General features: G+C 36.0%; 1 protein-coding gene across 1 annotated transcript in view; it reads right to left on the minus strand.

Annotated features, from left to right (window-relative positions):
• NYAP2 (neuronal tyrosine-phosphorylated phosphoinositide-3-kinase adaptor 2) overlaps window positions 1-22,561 on the minus strand; it is a 338,177-nt gene that overhangs the window by 311,516 nt on the left and 4,100 nt on the right. Inside the window, 1 exon segment of the mRNA XM_043997634.1 lies at window positions 12,648-12,891. Coding sequence (XP_043853569.1) covers window positions 12,648-12,868 — 221 coding nt within the window. The 5' untranslated portion in view covers window positions 12,869-12,891.

Consider the following 22,561-nt stretch of genomic DNA (forward strand, 5'->3'; position numbering starts at 1 on the left):
ATTCCATAAGATTTTAAGTTTCACAGGTTTCCATCTTAATGGGTAGAGCAACTTCCTCACTTCATGTTTTATACACTGTTCAAATCATAAATCCAATGAATAAATTAAACAAAAGAAATAGACAGAAGAAGGAGTTGGTGGTAGCATTACAATGCCATAGACAGAAGGCAATGGCTAGGAGTCAGGAATACCTGGATTCGATCTCTGTGTCTGATCTAAATGAGCTGTGTGATTCTAGACAATCACTGGACCTCTCAGTGCCTTGGAAAACTGACCATGAATCTCAACTGGAGGAGGGGATTTCTGACAGATGGAATCACAGTTTCAGATTTTTTTAAAGTGGGGGTGAGGTAGGGGAGTAAGTATGCTATATATTCCACTTATGAGGAAAATTATAAGTCCTACCATACCTCTGGAGCCCCTGAAAGTTGTTAGAACATTTATCTTCTGGTTTCAACATTAGAACTTTAGACAGGGCTAAAGTGTGCAAAGTAAAACTTACCAAGAAAAAAAATAATAATCTGCTGCCAATAAAACACAATGTTAATCCCTTTTTCCTTGTGATAATATAACTTTGTTTAGAGAAGCTTTCTTTCTCCAAGCCTTTCCCTGTCAAGGCCAGGGTTAATTTCAATTCTCCTTCCTTATTCATCCTGGAGGTCTTGCTCTAAGCGCACTATAAGCTGAACATGAATATCCTGTCATCTATGTCCAAATCAGGAGTTTTCTGCACACAGCTTCTCACTAAAGGCGTTTGTTTAGGGCAAAATTAATGGAGCCACATATGTTTTGGCCAACAGTAGTTTCCCCTATATCAACAAATTATTAAAATCAAATTCAAGGTGCATTGTCAATTGGAAATGAAGTTGTCTCCTTGAAGCTATTTTAAATTTTGAGAGGTTTTTGGAGGATTTTATCAAGCTGCTTATATTTTACTCTGGCATTTTTGTTTGCTATGTTGGCTATATTCTCTTGCCAGAGTGCATTTTAAGTAGTGGGGGAAAAATGCCCAACCTTCTCTAACAATTTCTTATCCTTATCTACCCTTTTGAACATTTTACAATAGCTGTCCTTTAGTTTAAGCATAAGACCATTCTCAGCTCTGCTTAAGGGGTATCAGCCATAGCCACAGAAAGAAACTAGTGACAACTAATCTATAGCCATTTCCCCAATATAGAAAGCCATTTTGAGAAGAAATATTACCTTAAATGTTACAGTGAGTTTCTCACCAGTTACTCATTCTGCTACAGTGGGGGTTGAGTAACCACTGACATCTGTTCACTGCAATTCCTTCCTCATTATAAAAGCTTAATTCCAATACTGACTGACTGGTCCATTTCTGTTTGCATTTACCCTGAGTGGCCTTTGCAAAAGGACCTCCTCTGGTCAACATCTGTCTCTTTACCTCAAATAAAAACCAGGAACTGAGCTTTCTACCATGTGAGATTTTTGCTAAGATAAAAGAGGAAAACAGACTTTAAACCTTTGAAAAAATAAATTGTTGGTGAAGGGATATTCTGAAAATTCCCTCATAAAGGGATATCCCCTTGAAAGGTCAACTGCAGGCCCCTTTTCATGGTGCCATTAAACCTGATCTTAGAAGTTGGGAAGGGTGATTGTAGGAGGAAAGGGGTGGAGCATGAGACAATTTGCAATTTCACATTTCTAGTGTCTTTTTAGGCAATTTGAAGAAAGATACCACTCAAAATTATACTAGGATGTAGTATAAGCTGTCGTGTGTATGTATGTGTTTTCTGTGTGTTACCAACTGAGAAAGGTAAAGTTGTGAATCAATTTCATGAAATATGAAATTGATTTCTGAGTCTTTTTCCCCCTTGTGGGATCCAAGTTCTAGAAGGAAGGGTCTGGAGAATAAATCTCATTAGACTTCCAAAGTGAAAGGACCCCATTCACTCATTCAATTCATTCTATAAACATTTCTTAAATACCCATGCTGTGTCAGTGGCAATGATAGGCTCCATAGAATACAAACACAAGACTAGCCCCTTCTCTCAAAGACCTTATATTTTAACGACAGCATTCCTGTATTTGTTCTTCCTATATTCACTTTTCTAAATGGACCTACAGAATAAGGAACTTGATTGTTGTGGTATAATCACTTCTCTTGACATTTGTAGGGTTGCCTTCAGAGTGATTTGAGTTAAATAATTTATTAATTCCCCTGCCAAACCTATGGCATGGTGAATACAATTTCCCTGCAAATGCTACTGTATTCAGAGTATAAAAATATTGAACTGCCAGGTATCTTTAATTTTTTCCTTCCTTCTTCCTTCCTTCCTTCCTTCTTTCCTGTCTGCCAGCCTTCCCTTCTTCTTTCTTTCTTTTTTCCTTTCCTTCCTTTCTCTTTTTTTCTTTCTTGCTTTTCCCCTCTCTTTTAAAATCAGTGCCTCACCTATTTTCACTTAAAGACAACCCAAACAATTTCTGATCCTCTGAAATGATTTTCAGAAAATAGTCATTTGAACTAATCACAAACCCAAGAGAAAACAGAAATTAGAGAAGATTATTAAGGCATTTTCTGCTGTTTAATCTCCCTCCCTCATCAGCACATTAACCTTGTTTTCTCTGCAGGATCCCTAAGTCCTAGAGCAAAATTAGGTCAGAAATTCAGATCAGATCAGATCAGGTCAGCTGACTCAGACCAGCAAGATCTTTCCAGGTTCAGATTTTAGGCATATATCATGATGAGAATATCTGTGTGTGGGGTGTGTGTGCGTGTGTGTGTGTGTGTGTGTGTGTGTGTGTGTGTGTGTATGGGGTTGGGGGTGGGGCAGGGAAGAGATGGTCAATGATGTTTATGGTCCCTTGTTCCCTTAGACAGCTGTAAGGATGTCACAAAATACATTTTCCAGTAAACCCAATGATCTTAAAAGTATATATATAATGACAATTCTGCACAACTTTCAATATAAATGTAGATTATCACTGTATTTCTATACTTCTTCCATGGGATAACAAGCCACATAAATAAAAGTGATTTATGACTAAAGAAAGGGATATATCACACCAGACAAGATGGAATAAATCCATCAGATTATGTCCTTCAACAACCCATCGAATTTCAGTAGATAGCACAAGTCCAAAGTACAGCATGATCCCATAAGGACTATTTAGAGAGCCAGGATTTATGCAGTACCTACCAATTCTCTGAATAAGAATTCACTATATGAATACATCTTTAAGGGAAAGTTATCATTTAAAAATATTAACAATTTCAGTTGCTGATACCATCAGCTACTGAGCCAGAACTAACAACATGCAGCATAAGAGCAAAGATATTATTATTCTATTTTTATCATCTTAATAGGCAGACCAAATGTTTTCTGGCCTTTTTTTGCTTCCTTTGAAAGAATCTGATAGAGTGGAACCTACAAAAGCAAAGAATTAATAAGTGCAAATATGTAAATACAGTTGCATATAAAAAAGAGTCATAGGTAATCTCATTTCAATTCTGACTGTCACTTTTAAATAGGAAATATAATCTTGTATAGATCCCTTGGGAATACCCACAGGGAATAGAGCTGTTTCTAATCAGGCTAAGTAGCCCTTTCTGTCACTGCTGCTTTGCTGCAATCAAGATACATCTTCTAAATTATTTTCCATTGAGGGTGGGGGGCAGCATTAGGGGTGGTGGTTCATTTTATTGGAAAAGCTCTAGCCCACCAGAGAAGATATTCAAAGAGAAGTACCCCGTGCTCAGATTTGCTCCCATGTTTCATTTAACATGAGTTGGGTTAGGTTATTGCCAGGGCATATTTCTGTAATATTAAGCTGTCCATAATACGTGAAAACTTAAATGAAAGTCAATCTAGTAGGACATTTCAAAATCTAGATGGCCTGATTCATGGAAATGGGTGAAAAAATAGAAAATATAGTTTAGATATCTCATAAGATCTAGTAGTCACAATTAATCATCCATAATCCCATTCTGATCAATTCAACAAAAATTCATTAGGTAACTAATACAAGCCAGGCATTATGCTGGGTAACAGTGCTTCACAAACAAAAATTAAACAGTCCCCGCCCCCAAATATTTTATGTTCTGCTTGGAGTATATAACATGTACACATGTAAGTAATAAAATGTAAGTAATTTCAAGGGAAAGAGAATCTAAATTCTCTGCTTGATCTCACAAACAAGTTGTTACAAGAGAATATTAACTATCTTTTCTAGGACACCAATCTTCACTCAACCACATACATGGATTTCCACACTAAGATTTTGCAACGCAACCTATTGGTATTTGAAACTAGCTTTGTTTGTTTGTGTGAGATAGGCTTTTATAAACAAAAAATATAATAATAAATCAGAATTTTTTGATTCCTAAATGAACCCATTTGAATTTATAACAGCAGTTTTGATGGTTGTGTTTTCTCCTCTAAATCTTATCTCCCCTTATTATTTAATGAAGTTTAGACCATTGAGCATATTCCTTCCTAGCAGCAAAGGAACATTTCATTTTTCTGATTATCTTATTCTAACTCATGTACAAGAGCCTTTTCAGTGAGAGTCTTATCAATAAAGGCTGGTTTCAGAAACCCTGATCCCATTTACAGTGATCATTGGACCATATGATCTAAGAACTAGAGGGGTCCTTTGAGATCACCTATTCTAAGTCCCCTCATTTTTATAGCAATTCTTGGAATGGCATGGATTTCTAAAATTGTAGCTTGTATATTTCAAACAGAAATATCATCAATGGCCTTTCCAGGTCAAATAGTCTCCATCTGTGGCTTGCTAAAATGTCAACATTTGATGATTTTTTTTCTTGCCTAGTAAATCAGAGTATATGCCTTCAAAAGTCGACAGAAATAAAGATTATGACCACTTTTGTCTAAGTGCTACCAAACAAAAAGAATTTTCAATTTCCTCTTAGACATGACAGGAATTTCATGCTAAACATCTAGGCAATACTGTTTTAATTGCAGATATGCTCCTAGAGCTTCCATTTAAGTCAAAAGGAATTTGAAATATCTCTGTGACTAAAAACTAGCTTTTCCTTTTTTGTGTTTGTTTAAATCCAAAAGTTGAAAATGCTATTCCCTATTGAGGAAGGTATAGCAATTCAGAGAAAAGCATTTGGAGGGGGAAGGGCAGGGAATCATTTTTATATACTGTTATAATAACATAATGACAATTGATATTTATATCACATCAATTTATATTATCTAATTTAAATCTATTATCTCCTGTATTCTCCACAGCTGCCCTGGAAAACAAATACTAAAGATATTGTTATTCCCATAAACCAGATGAGGAAACTGAGGCTCAGAGGGGTTAAATGACTTGCCCATAGTCATATAACTACTACAAGAAACAGGATTTTAATCTATCTCCTTTCTAGACATTAAACCCACCATTCTTTCCACACTGCCTAGTGAACATCTCAAATTGGATATCTTGTCTTAAACTCAATATGTTAAAAGTAGAATTCATGATATTGTCCCTTTAAAAAGCTTCCCCTCTTAGGGGCAGCTACGTGGCACAGTGGATAGAGCACCAGCTTTGGATTCAGGAGGACCTGAGTTCAAATCCGGCCTCAGACACTTAACACTTACTAGCAGTGTGACCCTGGGCAAGTCACTTAACCCCAACTGCCTCACCAAAAAAAAAAAAAAAAAGCTTCCCCTCTTTTAATTTGTTTTTTATTATTAAAAAGGGTAATACGGGGCAGCTAGGTGGTGCGGTGGCTAGAGCACCGGCCCTGGATTCAGGAGGACCTGAGTTCAAATCCGGCCTAAGACACTTGACACTTACTAGCTGTGTGACCCTGGGCAAGTCACTTAACCCCAATTGCCTCACCAAAAAAAAAAAAAAAAGGGTAACATGTTTCTCTCAGTCACCCAGGTACACATACCCAGTGTTATACTTGATTCCTTATTCGCACTCCTCACATATCCATCCACTCTGTTGTCAAATCTTGTTTCTATCTTCAACATATCTCTTAAATATTCTTTCTCTTCTCTCTACTCATCTAGAACATACTCGAGGACAAGCTCTTATCACATCTCATCTGGACTCTATTGTAATAGCCTTCTAATTATTCTCCCCATTCTCATCCATCCACTACTCACATGCCAAAATTATTTTCCTAATATGCAAATCTATGTCACCCTCCTACTCCTAATCCCTGTGCCTTACTGTTATCATAGAATCCAATATAAAATGCTGTTCTTGGCATTTAAGACCCTTTATAACTTAAGCCTTTCCTACACTCCCAGTCTTCTTGTACTTTACTCACCTCAACATACTGTCCAATCCAGTGACACTGGCCTCCTAGTTATTCCACACAATTATGATAGATCATCTCCCACCTCTGAGGCTTTACACTAGCAGCTGCTTTGGTCTGGAATGCTTGCTTTCCCTCCTCATCTCCTATTCCTGGTTTTTGGTAAAACTCATCAAATCCCAAATGCAAGAAGCATCTCCCGCCTCCTAGTCATCCCTACCCCACCCCCAGCTCACCCTGCTAGTGGTTCTTCTTTGATCTTCTGTGCCCTTTGCATTATATATATATCTTACCTAGATTTAAAACACACATGTTGTCTCACCTAGTGAAAAGCAAGCTCCTTGAAGCCAGGCATTAGTTTTGGTTTTGGTTCAGTTTGTTTTCCCTTCTTTTCTTTGTATCCTCAGTATATAACAGAAGATGCTGAGTAAATATCTATTGATTGAACTGTCCTTAGTTGTGATTTGTTGTAATTATCATTTCAGTTCAGACCTGCTTCACCCCAAGACATTTAGTAATCTTTTGCTCAATATTACCGGAGGTATTAGTTTCTGTCTCAGTTCCAATTGCAATTCCTTGTTTCACGTTCAAACTGCTCCTTTCCTAGCACTTTTTTTTTTTTGGTGGGGCAATGGGGGTTAAGTGACTTGCCCAGGGTCACACAGCTAGTAAGTGTCAAATGTCTGAGGCTGGATTTGAACTCAGGTTCTCCTGATTCCAGGGCCAGTGCTTTATCCACTGTGCTACCTTGCTGCCTCCTTTTATAGCACTTCTGATGCCAAACTAGTTCAACTCTCATAGATCCCAAAGACTCTTCCTCCTAGAGTCCACAAGCAGGAGCTACTAGGTTAGACTCACTAGATGTAAGGCTCCTTCAAAGCAGAACTGTAACTAGGGCTAGGCAAGGAAAGCCTTGCTACACAGTGACCATGTTGGAGATGCTTCCTCTTAGGACCTTCACTTGTCTCTCTCTCTAGTATCCCACAGTGTGATCACACATCCCCACTGGGTTGTGACTGCTCTCCCCAACATTGTGGGCTTCTAACACAATGACACCTTTGCCTCAATATGCTGGCTTTGCAACCCCTCCCATCTGGACGCTGATTAAAGGACAAATCAAACTGCTCTATAAAGACAAAAATGTGTTTGTATGAATATAGATATATTTATGTAAAGGATGTTTTCATTGCTTAATGTTTGTGTATTTATATGTATCTAAAACCTTAAATGTTATGTATATTATATATATATATGTATATATGTGTATGTATGTATGTCTATATATATATATATATATATATAGTGTTATTTTTGGTTTTGGTTTTTGCGGGGCAATGAGAGTTAAGTGACTTGCACAAGGTCACACAGCTAGTAAGTGTCAAGTGTCTGAGGTTGGATTTAAACTCAGGTCCTCCTGAATCTGGGGCCAGTGCTTTATCCACTGCACCCCCTAGCTGCCAGATAGATAGATAGATAGACAGACAGATAGATAGATACAGTCTTAAAATTATATGTGTGGGGTTACTTTGGGGGGGGCAGCAATTTTAAACTATTAACATATAAACATACACCTTATATATGTGTATGTGTTAATAGTATAAAACTACATTTAGTTTTTGGGAAACCACATTTAGCATATATATTTTACATAGATATAAATGTATAGTATTTGTATAGCACATTAGGGTTAGAATCTTACATACATGACCATATTTGAAGCCCTGAGTCTAGGTAGAGGGAGATAAAGTCAGAAGATTAAGAGAATGTGGTATGATGAACAAAGGTAGGCATCATAGCTAGCTAGTGATAATGATAATGATGAAGGCAGGCCAGATGGAAGGAAGGAAGGAAGGAAGGAAGGAAGGAAGGAAGGAAGGAAGGAAGGAAGGAAGGAAGGAAGGAAGGAAGGAAGGAAGGAAGGAAGGAAGGAAGGAAGGAAGGAAGGAAGGAAGGAAGGAAGGAAGGAAGGAAGGAAAGGAAGGAAGGAAGGAAAGGAAGGAAAGAAGAAAAAAATATCTAAATATATGATGGCATATACTAATCTAACTTCAATGTGCTATGTGATAGATATATACATATATGTATTATAGTTTTAAACTATTAAAGCACGTATATGAATATATATGTAGATAAAGACATAGCTTTGTATATCTATGGGTATATCATAGATATACAAAGATATGTCTTTAACTACATATATATTCAGAGAGAGGGGAGGGGACGGGGGAGGGAGATCAGGGACATAGAATGGATTTTATGTACCACAGGCTGTCACAGACACACATGGATGCGCACGTGCGCACACACACACACACACACACACACACACACACCTGATTTGGCCCCAGGCATAAGAATCCCTACATTCCTAGATTTTTGCAGCTCTGATCCCTAGACAATTGCCTAGATGCCTTTGTAAACTCTTTCTCTTTACCAAGTTTATTGATAGGATCATCCTTCCCTCCCCCCAAGCTTTCCAATCAACCTTTTTCCTATTGTTCTGATGCTCCCACCCAAATACAAATTAACAATTACAAACCAGCTGCATCTAAATTGTTTGCAATAATCTCTTTTCAAAAAAGGGAGTATATTTAGAAAACACATAAAAGAAGAAGAAAAGGCATACACTTCATAGGGAGAAAGAAAGTAACTTCTGTGTGTGTGTGTGTGTGTGTGTGTGTGTGTGTGTGTGTGTGTGTGTTTAAATCAAGGAACTGTCCCTTCTTTTCCCTAATTCCCCCCTCTCTGCCCATAACCAAATATAAATTTTCATTCAGAAGCATACAAATAATTGAACTTTGGGGACAATATTCTTTTCCATAATATTGAGATGTATATTTTGGCAAAATACACAGTCATTCTGTTAAATCATTAAGATGTGAGCTAGACTGATATACTTATTTTCCCTATCATTATGAGAATTGAAAAATGCCTAAAGACTTTTCTCCTGGTCACATAACAAATCAGGGACTGAAATGAGATAAGGAGCAGCATAATATAGTAAAATATCTATTTTCAAATCTCAGCTCTGACATTTATTAACTTGGCCAACTATCTTAACCTCTCTGATCCTCAGATTCCTTGTCTATTACAATGATGACAATAATCCTTACATAGCCTACCTTTAAAGTCACTTAATCCAAACCTTTTTTTTTACTACAAATGAGAAAACTGAGGCCCTGAGGCATAAAGCAGTTCAATGGCTTGCCTGAAGTTGTGCAGGTAAGTGGCATAAACGGAATTTAAACCAATACTTTGTATAAATGTACTACTCTAACAGAATATCAGACTGCTTGCCTTATAATCCCAAAGGGATGATGTAGATATGAATGATTATTATGATTAATCTAGGTGTTTTGATTAGACCAAACAGTTATTAATTAGCAAAACTCCTTAGTGCTATATATGGGCCTACACCACAGTACCAACATACCCAGTAATAAAGAGTTAAATTTTTCCGGGCAAGAAAGACCTAAGAGTTTGAGAAGCAAGAGTTTAAGCCCTAGTCATGGGGAGTAAATGATGGGCATGGGACACCTCCAGGAAGAACTTAAATTAATACTAAGGCATTTTATAAGATTCCTCATATAGGAACTCTGAAGCTGACCTGCTTTCAGAACTGTGAGCTCAAAATCATAGGCTGGAGGCCCGCTAGGTGGCACAGTGAATAAAGCACCGGCGCTGGATTCAGGAGGACCTGAGTTCAAATCTGACCTCAGATACTTGACACTTACTAGTTGTGTGACCCTGGGCAAGTCACTTAACCCTCATTACCCTGCCCCCACCCCCAAAAATAGGCTGAGGCAACTAAGCAAAACTAGATGTAGCTGAGTCATGTTGAATGGTAGCAAGGCATTTCTGATTACCAGGGACCCCAAATCAGTAAACATTTCAAATACCCTAGCCTGGATTCCCAATAACTAGTACTTAGATTATAAACCTTAGAGCCCTCAAGTGCCTAAACCAATAGTAAACTACTTCTCCTACGTGTACAATCAAAAACTGAAATTGATTCCACTGACTAACTGGGTCTATATGCCTTGCCTCTATCTCCCTTCCCGAAATCTGATTTTTTTTTTTTTGGTCATGAGATTTATAGTACTTTTATTCTTTGACTAAAGGCAGTTTTTTCTTGGTTTTCCCCATCCTAGTGCCAGCTGCAAATCAACATGAAAATGAATGTGAAATAAAAGATTGTAAAGGTCAAATGTCCTCATGACAATTATAGGAGGCATGTACATCACAGATTAAAGCATACTTCAGTATGTCATAGTTGAATACTCTCTCCACTGATACAAGTAAATACCCCTCTACACCTTAGTCAAGGATCTTCACTTGTTGGCATAACCAAATCTGCATCAGCCTCATGCCGGTCCTTATGGGGATGAGCGTCCCCAAACTTGACTAGAGTGTCCTTCAGACAGCAGACTCTTGACTCCTTGCTAGATAGGTCTTTATTAAAAAGTCTTTCTAACTCGGTAAGACCTGCCAAAACCTGTGCCCTCCTCCCTAATCACATATTCAGAGGTATCTACATATCACAACAAAAGATGAAAACAAACAACCTTGCAGAAGTTTTTAAGAGAAAGAAAATGGCAGTGTCAGAGACAGGCTATATAGATGAATACCCACTGAGTCTAGCACCCTCTAGCTCCCTCTACCCCACTACTCCAACTCTAGGCATTATTTCAGAAAAGAGTTCATCCCCCAAAAAGTAAAAACACATTCCACCATTGCTGCCTATTTGTGAAATCAATGGAAATTGATCATGCATAACCTTTACGACAATAACCTGACTTAAATTTAAGTATATAACCATTCCAAAAGTATTACTATTTTAAAGGAAGGATTACCCTTCATAATGCTATAACATGAAAAAAATATTAGACAGGGTACACTACTTTCATATATCTATAACAAAATATCAGCTATAGTTCCTTGCTGTTGGTCTTAAAAAAAAAAAGCATGGACACTCAATAGTTTTAGAATATAGTGAAGGAAATAAAGTGAAGGACATAATTTGGTTTGACACAGGAGAACTATCTATCTCATGCAGCTCTAACTGACTGATAAACATTAAAGACAAAGAAATATACCACATAAAGCTTATATCATTATAAGCTCAAAGAGAGAATAAGTCACCAATCCACCAGGAAAAAACTTCCTGTTTAAAACTTCAATCCTATAGCCAATCAGATCTAAGAACTTTGTGAAATTTCTTGAGTATGGTTAGATTAAACTATTGGCACAGATCTCATTAGCCCAAATATATGTCAATTCACCAACAGCCACAGAAAGAAACATATATTAGAACTCATATTAGGAGTGTGTATACACACATATACAAATATATGCATATATATGTGTATGTATGTATATAAATACACACATATACATATATAATTTCATTTATAAGCTTGAAATGTTTAACTTTTGTCTGAAATATGTAAATCTTAAAAGGAATAAGTCATACCTGGAAGGTTTAATACCAGAACAAACTGTTTCTGATAATATAGCCCATATCTGGCTAGGTAAGCAGAGATTACTTAACCTTCCAGGTATGACCTATTCCATTTAAGAGTTCCATGTATATCTGTCTATACACACATAGAAGGAACATTTGGTGCCCACAGAGCTAGTGATTGCTGCACAGAAGGTTCCCACAGAGGATTTGTCCTCCCCTCAGCGGTACACAAAATTCCTATCAACTCTAATGGGAATTGGGCACAACATGGGAAGGAACAGAAACTGCCTGATTAGTGATGTAACACCATTGAGTGCCTTTAAAGTTGAGCATCTTCATAAAACTTCCACTATTTAACTGTTCTTTTGGTGTATCACAGCCTGTTATTCTGGACTGTTACCAAGGGGATACTTAGAAATCCACTTCTTTTCAAAGAAAGTCAATTCATACCAAGTCGTTTACCAAATCCATTAAGCTAAGGACAAGAATAAGACAAGTGAATGAGTCTCTCTGTCTCTCTGTCTCTAGAGAGACAGATAATTATATATCTATATATCTGTCTCTCTCTGTATCTCTCTGTTTCTGTGTCTCTGTGTCTCTGTCTCTGTCTCTCTCTATATATATATGTCTCTCTGTGTTTCTCTCTGTCTCTCTGTGTTTCTCTCTGTCTCTCTTTGTTTCTGTATCTCCGTCTCTCTCTCTGTCTCTCTCACACACACACACACTACCTTTCTTTGTCTCTCAGCTTTCCTTTTCCAACTCTCTCTCTGTTTTTCTCTCTCCCTCTCTTTTCACGTTCATGTTGTTTATCTCATCATCTATAACATCCTCCTATAATCCTCCTCTTGCCCCTGTAATGGTATTACAGTCTATGCATCTTAAACAGATTATCTTTTGCCTTGAATGGCTCAGCAAAATTCTATTTATATTTACCGTTTTATTGCTTCTTCTTGTTTGCGGCGCTTTTCATTCTTTTCTTTCAAGTAAGCCAGGTTTGTTTCATTCCGTAAGCGATCATTCTCTCGAGCAATGTCTGATGCATTTTGAATAACCAAGCCATCATAGGCCTTCATTCCCATATCCTCTATATACTGGAGAAAAGCATCCAAAGTGTCCTCCTCTGAATTAGAACTCATCATCTTGCAGGAGATCATGTTAAAAAGGAAGAAACACTCTCCTGCAAGTGGAAAACACATTATACCTTCATCAGTGGGAAAATAGCTTGCAGTTTATTATAGCTAAAATCTTGTCAGTTACCATTTGTAAAACTTGGAGTAAAACATATTTGGAAATTTTCCTTACAGGGAGCCAAAAAATTTGGATACCATGTTAACAGGACATAGTTTAAGTTACAAATGGAAAACACCCTAATAAAATAATAGATTTATGTGTCTTTGGTTTTCAGGTTTTCAGAAATGAAAGGACTGATCAATAGAAATATAGCTATTTGTGAATTATGGTGGCCATCTCTAGGGTAGAAGTGGGGAGAAAAAAAGAAGAAAAAATATAGCGAGTTATACATAGTAGATTTTCAGTTTCATGTGCAATCATCTTTTTTTAATTATGCAGTCTTATGAAAATGCTTGGTTTATTTCCATAAATTAAAAATCTTTAAAAATAAAGATATCTTAGCAGTCACCCAATCTAACTCTCATTTTTCAAATGAAGAATTGAGTTTTTGAGCGGTTAAGTGGTTTGTCCAAAGTCATATGACTAATGATAATCAATATTTGAATCCAGATCCTCTGACTATAATTCTAATGCTCTTGCTACCATTTTTTTTTCCTGAAAGGTTTTGTCAAAGAAAATACTGGTCAACCATTGTTAATTCTATATTATCAAAAGATCAAGAATATAGCTTTCCCTTCACCCTAACATCTCTGGGGAATGTGCTTTGGGATGAGGAAGCTGTTTGGGAGTTTATCAATTCATTTTTTAAAAAGAAATGTTATGTCAAATCTCAATTTCTTTATGTACCAAGATGAAACTATGCTTTGTATAATAATTACTTTCATGGATGTCATTACTTAAAATGTCATCCTTATATGGGTGAGATGAGAAATCACATCTGATTGTTTTTTATTGCCAATCATCATCAAATTTGTCTCCTTTCAATCTCAATGAAATATACATAAATTGAAAATGAATTATACTCTTACATAAGTTTTCCAATTGCTACAAAAATTCATGAAATAAAAATGTTCAAGCAGAATTTCCTACAACCCAGAAAATGTAAATTGCTAATAACATCTTCCAAGAAAGCAGAGCTAAGTATAACAGTCTTCTATTTTGTCAAGTAGCAACATCACCTGGAATAATGCTTTATATTCATACAGAACTTTAATTCAAGCATCACAAGTATCACCAATTACCACTTCATTAACCTTCACCATATCTTCCAAGACCACACACTATAATATCTTTTTCATTTTCATGTTATAAAAGCTAGGTTAAAATGAAGAAGTGAATTTTGCTGCAGGTAACTTGGGGGAAAATGTAGATCACAATTCTTATGTCCCCCTTTTATGTGGTTATATGGGGTTGGATATAAAGCAAACTAAATAGCTAAGTAGCTAGACTGATCCAGATTGGAGGAGATGTGGGGCAGATATTAGTAAAAATCTACTGCCCCAATCAAATGGAACTATGATTGTTCTCTGCCTCCTTGAGCCTCAGTTTTCTCATCTATAAAATGATTTTATGATCCTATTAATTAATAAATTTCCTCTAATCAAATAAAACATTTAATAAAGCTTTAAATACCTTCCTATGGTATAAACATTTTATTGTTCTACCCTTTTTGCTGGCTGTCCTTGTATATATGCTCCCAATGACTTTGGTGGTTGTATGAAAGTGATGACCTATCAGAAACACAATGTATTGGAAAGTATATGCTAAGTGGGCACAAATGTATGAAGAGAACTATTTACTAATTTTATCTCTGCCCCTGGTCTGCTTAACGATCTTAGTCAAACTACTTTTTTTTTTTCCTGGATCTCAGTTCCATCATGTATACAATAACAAACTTGGACTGGATGCTGTCTATGGGTCTCTCTAGTTTCAAACATCCATAATTTTTGAGCTTTCATCATGATAGCCACTTGGAAAAGCTATGGGGAAAATCAGAGCACCTAAAGATAAATTACTCCTTCCATTGTTTCATGCCACTTGCTCCACTGCCATGCTATGCTTTCAACCTTTATAACTCAGAATGGTTTTTGGAATTGATTTGCAAAGTTGTTGAACATAGGCAATCAAGTTGCAGCTTTTTATCTTTGTACTCACAAAGTACTCCATATCTCATCTCTTCTAAGAGTGATAATAATCATAGCTAGTCTTTATGCTGAGCTTTAAGGCTTGAAAAGTGGGTTTACTAGAATCTTATCCTCACAACACGGAAAAATAGGTGCTAATTCCTATTTTTATAAATAAGGAAACTGAGGAAAACAGAGGTTAAATGACTTGACCTAGGTCATATATTTAATAAGTGTTTGAGTCTAGACTTGAACTTAGTTCTTCTAGCTTCTACCCAGAATCATATCCACTTTCACTTACTTTTAATAGTTTGTGTAATGCTAAACAATGGAAATACTCTAATGTTATCTGATAAGGATTTTTTGCTAAATATATTTATTATCATACATTCTTGGGCAGTATAGGACACCCTTTCCTTGTGGACTCCATGTCATATTCAAAGACAATTTAGGCCTCCAGAGCAGTATAGTTTGTTGAATAATGGTTTTTCTTGAGATTTTTTAAAATTTTATTTTAGCAGTAATGATGTGCTAAGCCGGATTGTCTTTTTAAATTTCAGTTATTATATGATGTAATTCAATTGCATTTTAATATCCAGAAATCAAACCAGAGGAAAAATAATGAAAACAGATACTTATAGATAATTATTATTACAAATAGGAGGGCTTTCAGGCAGTGGGGTAAGAAAAGGAAGTACTTATAAAAAATACTCCCTTTATACTTGAATACTCTGTGGAATAAATGCTTATCCATTATTTGAAACTCCTGTTTGCAGTGGACTTTACCATTTAGAGAATTTGGGTTTTTAATGTAATATTTTGATTTTATAATCATTAATTTGTACTGTAATTATGTAAGCCAAGACAGTGTTCTAATGATTTCAGAGTTGTTGCCTCGGGACAGAAGGGGATCATTCCCCTTCCCATTCAAGCAAAATGTATTTCTGAATTGGGTAAAAGAATTTGCAAGTTTTGGAGGTTTTTTTTTTAATCATTGCTTAAAACCATATTTTACTATCTGTATAATATAATACAGCAGCAACTAACTAGACCCATTAATTGATTCTGCATGATAATACTAATGATCTTTCTAACTATTTCTTTTGACTCTATAGAACCTGTCAGTTTACTGAGAAATAATTGGATATTTTAAATTACCCATTTATTTACTAGATGACACTTATTTAATTTTTGTTGTTATTTTGATCTGGACCTGTGACTACTTGGTGTGGTAGCTCCCTGGTACATAAAGTCCTTCCACCAATCAATAGCTTTGTTATTCATAGCTTTGGAGACCTATCCATATTCCTGCACCTGCTATGCATCTGAGGCAGTTCCAGAACCAGGTACTCCTGACTCCTACACCTCACTCTCTATTCTTCATCTTCTCAATTGTATTTCTTGATGTGGGAAAAAAATGAGATTTAGAGAGTATTGAGGATTTTATGGTGTTATTGTACACAGTCTTTGGAAACCAAGTGCCAGAAATGTCTCTAACACTGTACCCATCATGTCTCATGCCACAACTTTTTGGGGGGGATGGGGCAATGAGGGTTAAGTGACTTACCCAAGGTCATACAGCTCGTAAGTGTCAAGCGTCTGAGGCCAGATTTGAACTCAGGTCCTCCTGAATTCAGGGCCGGTGCTTTATCTACTGCACCACCTAGCTGCCCCTAATCAACTTTTTTGAGAGTAAAACAGGAACCTCTCCAGTTCCTAACCTGAGCCATAAATATGGATTTGTAAAAAATCCATTTTAGGGTCACACATATGTAGCCCCACTTAAATACAAGTCAGTCAATACCACTCACTAATTCCTAAATATTTTCTGGCATCTGATCTAAATTAGACTTTTGCAGTGTCCACCCACTGCTCCTGGTTCTAACTTTGGAGGCCAAAACAGAGAAAGTTTAATGCCCCTTCACATAAAAATTTTTCAAATACTTCCAAAGAGCTATTTCCCTCCTTCCTACCTCCTCTCCTTACCCCTAAATCCCCTTTGTTGTCAGTCTTCTTTTCTCCAGGCTAACTATGCCCAATTCTTTCACTTTGTAACATTCTACCAAAAGTAGTTCTGCTACATCATCAGTAACCTTTTAATTGCCAGAGACAAAGACAGTCTCAGTTTTAATTCTTCTTTAACATTTTGCTTTATTTTTCTTACTGTTGATTCCTTCCTTCTAAATAGTCTTTCCTCCTTTAGGGCCATTATTCTTTTCTGGTTTTTCTTCTTCCTCCTGAATATTACTTCTTGGTTTTCTTTGGTCCATCCCTCTCCTCAACATGTGGTTTCCACCCCCCTCTCAGGCTATGATTTATGACCTTTTCAATCTCCTCTCTATACTGTCTACTTTGGTGATCTCTTCTGACCCCAATGATTCAATTGTCATGTGTGTGTGTGTGTGTGTGTGTGTGTGTGTATGTGAGTATATATATATATATATGACTTACACATGAGAAATGGAATTGTTAGCAATTTAGACCCAGTTTCTTGCTTGAGCCCTATTTTACTCCCAGACATTTCTATCTGGATTTATAAATAGCAACTCAAACCCAATATATTTAAAATTGAAATATTACCTCCCCTACCTCAAACCTGTTTCTCCCCATTTTTCTTTTTTTCTACATAGAATATCAATATGCTCCCTGTCATCAAAGCTTGAAATTTTAGTCATCATTGACTTTTCGTCTCCATCATCCCACATATCCCATTATTTGTCGAGTCCTCTAGAGTACAGCTTCATACTCTTTCCAGTCTGTCCAATTCTCTTTACTCACACAGCTACTACCATATTTCAAGCCCTTATCACCTCCCATCTAGACTTCTCTAATCGTTCCTTATCTCCAGGCTCTCCTGTCACTAATTCATTTTTCTTTAATTTCTTTCATTTACAAAATATTTTTAATAGACAAAAACAATATTTTTCTCTCCTTCCTACCATCCACTCCATTGAAAAAAAATAAAATCCTTACAACAAATATTCATAATTAACAAAACAAATTTCAACATTGATCTTATCCAGAAAAAAACCTCTATGTGTCAATCTAGAACCTGATTGTATCACCTATAGTTTAGGATATGAATAGCATGTTTCATCATGGGTTCTCTAGAATCATGAATGATCATTGCATTCTTCAGAGATCGCAAGTATGTTATGTCTTTGCAATGATGTTGTCATTCTATTGTTTTTTTGGTACTCCTCATTTCATTATGCATCTTTTCATAAATGTCTCCCCAGATATCTCATAAACCTCTCTTTTGTTATTTCTCATAGCAGAGTAGTACTGCATTATATTGACATATATATACACATATATGTGTGTATGCATATATATGTATGTATGTATATTTTATTATGCCATTTCCCAACTGATTGACATTTCCTTAACTTCCAGTTCTTTGCCATCACACAGAGAGATGCTAAAAAATATTATGTTTCCATAGGTAATTTTTACTTTTGCTTTGATTATTTTGGGATAGGAGTCATTTAATTTTTCATCTGTGTATCCTTAGCACCTTGCACACTTTGCACATGCATACATACTTCAGTATGTCTAGAACTTAAGTTACACAGTCTTCAATATTGGGGATCATGACCTGTCCATACCATTTTTCCTCTGAGACTTTTATTTCCATCTTTTCATCAATCTCCCAAAGTTTATCTAGTCAAAACATTGGATCCCTTACTCTAGGTCATTAATAATTTCTGATACCAACACAATATTTCTGACATTACTTTTGCAATGCCTCATAGTCATATCACACAATAAGGATTTGTCATCGTTGGATGAAATTCCCCACTGTGGTCTCAACTTATATACATGTGTAAATGACAGAGTTGGACAAAGTTGTTCATTGAAGTGTCTTTAAGGCCTGTTGTAATAGTTTTCTAGGATTCTATAACTTAAATGTTTTAGATTTTAGTATAGGTAGGTATCACAAATTACAGAAGTTCAGACCTAGAAAGAATCTCAGAAGTCATTCCTAATGTATGACTTTTATTCGGAGACTCATAAAATTTTAGCATTAGAAAAAAAAATCCTAGAAATTGTCTAGTTCAATAACATGCTAATTTCACAGGTAAAGAAACCAAGGTTTCTGCCTTGCTTAAAACTTTCAGTGGTTTGTCATTGTCAAACAAATAAAGTTAAACTACTTTAAGCTCTGTCATTTTATGTGTTCCACATACATCTAAACTATCTTTCCAAACATTTCATACTACTCTTCATCCTGTACTCTATACTTTAGCCGAAGTAGATCACTCACTATTCTTTAGACTCATAACATGCTTTCATGTCTCCATGTCTTCTCTCACAAAATCTCTTGGGCCTAAAGTAAGCTCCTTTCCAATTCCATTGTCAAAATTTTACTTTTCCTCCAAATTGCAGGCTAAACAACACCTTCTGCATATAAACTTTCCTAATTCACCCATCTGGAAGGGACCACTCTATTTTTCAAAAAAAAAATAATAGTTCATAGTTTCCCCATGAACTTATATTCTATTTATATGTTTTATTCTATTTATCTCTGTACATTTTATCCCCCTGCTTAAAAGGAAACTTCCTAAGGGAGTAGATTATACATTATTTGTATCTATATTTATTTTATTGCCTAGCACAGTGCCCTGTGCATGGTATGGCTCCATAAATATTTGTGCAATTGAATTGAAATCAATTTAATCTAGACCAGTCTACTCATTGTACAAATGAGGGAATAGGGAATCATAAAATTGAAGTAGATTTATCCATTCTGGACCAATAAATATCTTCAGTTTGCTGAGGACAGTATTTTTATACCTTGGACACATGACCCAACTCCTCTGAGTTCCTTCATATCCAACACTCATAACCATGAAATATATTATTATAGTACTTTAATATTTAAAAACTTTTTTCACAAGACACGTTTGAAATAGGTAGTGATCATATCACTATAATGACTTTACAAATGAGAAAACTGAAGTTCAAAGAAGCTGTACGATGTCCCACACCACACAGCTAGTAAGAATCTATCTAGTGCAAGATACGATAAGGATCCTAGTCTGGTGGATTCTATTTTTTTTTAATTTTTTTTGAGGGGGGGAGGGAATGAGGGTTAAATGACTTGCCCAGGGTCATATAGCTAGTGAGTGTCAAGTGTCTGAGGTAGGATTTGAACTCAGGTCCTCCTGAATCCAGGGCTGATGCTTGATCCACTGTGCTACCTAGCTGCTCCCTGGTTGATTCTAAATGTCCTATCCAGCTCTATAATTGTGTGATTCTACCTTTCTAAATCAAAGCACACTTCATGTTCAGGTAAGTTATAAAGGAATAAGCTCATGTCCATACTTGGGGGATGTGTAGCTCATGACAATATTTATTTCTATTATAATTATTGCCATTTAAATGAGAATTGGACAGACAGATAATAATGGACCAAAGGCATTTTGTTTGTTTGTTTCAATTCATATTTGTGGATCTTGAAAATTTTCTTTTTTACTGCTCAGCCTGCCCATGAATCATGACAAAATGCAGTATCAGTGTGCATGTGATAGAAACCAAAGGCATTTTTGACTCTCAATGGACTTCAAGGGTAAAATTATTTCACAATAGTTTTCCTACTATTGATAAAAGTAATCAGCAATAGCAATCCTCAAGACTTCTTTAAGGAAGAAATGGGAAACCTTCATTCAAGAGACAGTTGTAAAAATTCATAAAATGCCCCCAGCTATGGCATTGTTGATTAGTGCCAATCTTATTAATCAGTAGTCTGTTCAGAAGCATCACAGGGAAATGAATGGGTGAGTTAAGAGGTGATCTTTTCCTTTCTTGCATAGAAGTTTCTGTGCATATTTACTTCCCGATGAATTTCTCACCAATATATACTTCCTCCCTTCACCTCCACCCCTGGAAAGAGCCTAAAAACTTCAGGAAACATAAAAAACATGTAAACAAATTACTTTCTAAGAACCAGTACATAGGCAATATTTGTCAGAGACCATACCCAATGAGAAACACTTAAATTTTCATATCAGCCACAGAGTATCATTTCAGAGATCAACCCTTTTTCATGTATTCTGTCTTATACACCTGTAGTTATTCAGTGCCTTCCTCCCTATCATCAGAATTCGGTAGTCTGTAGAATCCCTTTGTCTGGTTTTTGGATTGCAGTATTGACCTAATTTATTGCAAGAATGAAAGTCACTTTTTTCAGTTTAAATGATTCTGAACAATGAACCAATCATCTTTGCTTCCCTGAAGATATATCTCCTGCACTACTGAAATACTTTACTGAAGTTATTTTGTATAGCACCCTGACATTTGTAGCTCTTAATCTTTTGGTTGGTTGTACTCTACAAAAGTAGGACATAAAATTCAGAAAGCTCAATTCAGGTATATCTATAATACCAATTCCTGCCTTTACACACGAATACATTAATAATAAAAATAATGATAACAATACTAACATTGATATACTGCATACTATGTGCCAAGAACTGTGCTAAGCTCTTCCCAATATTATCTCCTCTATTCTTCAGAGTAACTTCCAATGTAAAATCATCACTGGATTTCCCTAATACAGAAGGCAACACTGCCAGATAAATAAAAGCCCATTTGAGTATTTGCATTGTAATAAAATATCTATTGCATGTGAAAAACTTGAAAGGTGTAAAATACAGCAATTAGGTCTGAATAGATTCCAAGAAACATAAATGTGTAGCTCCTCTTTTTATATCTTCCCCATGGATACTTCCTCTAGCTAAACACAGGATGAATACAACACAGAGAAACGGCATAAGTCTTAGTGGTAATGATATCAAGTGATCTGGGAACATTTATTGTGAAATATGTGTGTGCAAAAAAATGTTGTAGTTATCCACTTAGTTTTGTTACTATGTTAATTTCAAATGCAAATTTTGTATGGTCATTGATTTCCTGGAGAGCAGCTAAAGTAGTATGCAGAAGTGAAGAGATTGGGCACTCCTGTGTAACAGGGTGCTTATGATTTTAGGAGTGGCTTTTTGATGGAGAGGAATAAATTGAAGCTAGATAAATGTAAGTTGGAATTGGCATGCTAATGCAAATATTTTCATCCTCCCACCCACACTTCACAAAACTTAGTACAAATTTCTGGGTTTCAGTAATTCCACCTCTTGCAAATTTTCAATTCTTCCAAAAGGACAGACTCAAATGAATAGGCACAAAATAAGTAGGGGAGAGGACTTTTAGTGTGTCCCATTGACCAAGAGACAAAATTCTATTTTTATCAGCTAGTGTCAGCTGAGTGAAGCAACCCACAGACTCATATGCACTCTAATTCCTTCTCTTTTCATAGATCTTTTATCCAGCATTTCTGGAGAGGAGCTGTTCTCCATCTGTTGCTTATCATTTTCCAAGATATAAAAGTTGTAAAGACTCCATCGATCTGGGTATTTGCCACATATGCTGAGTGACACAGGTGGACAAATCACTAGAAAATATTGTATGTATCTGTAAATCTCAGCCCCCAATTCCTGCAGTATAAGAAGCTTCTAGAAGATCAGATTTAAAACACATTTTTCCTTTTCAAGATAACCTTATATGTAGGACAAGATCAAGTTTATTTGGTGACTT

This window comes from Dromiciops gliroides, chromosome 3 (assembly GCF_019393635.1).
Source record: "Dromiciops gliroides isolate mDroGli1 chromosome 3, mDroGli1.pri, whole genome shotgun sequence".
Taxonomy (NCBI): domain Eukaryota; kingdom Metazoa; phylum Chordata; class Mammalia; order Microbiotheria; family Microbiotheriidae; genus Dromiciops; species Dromiciops gliroides.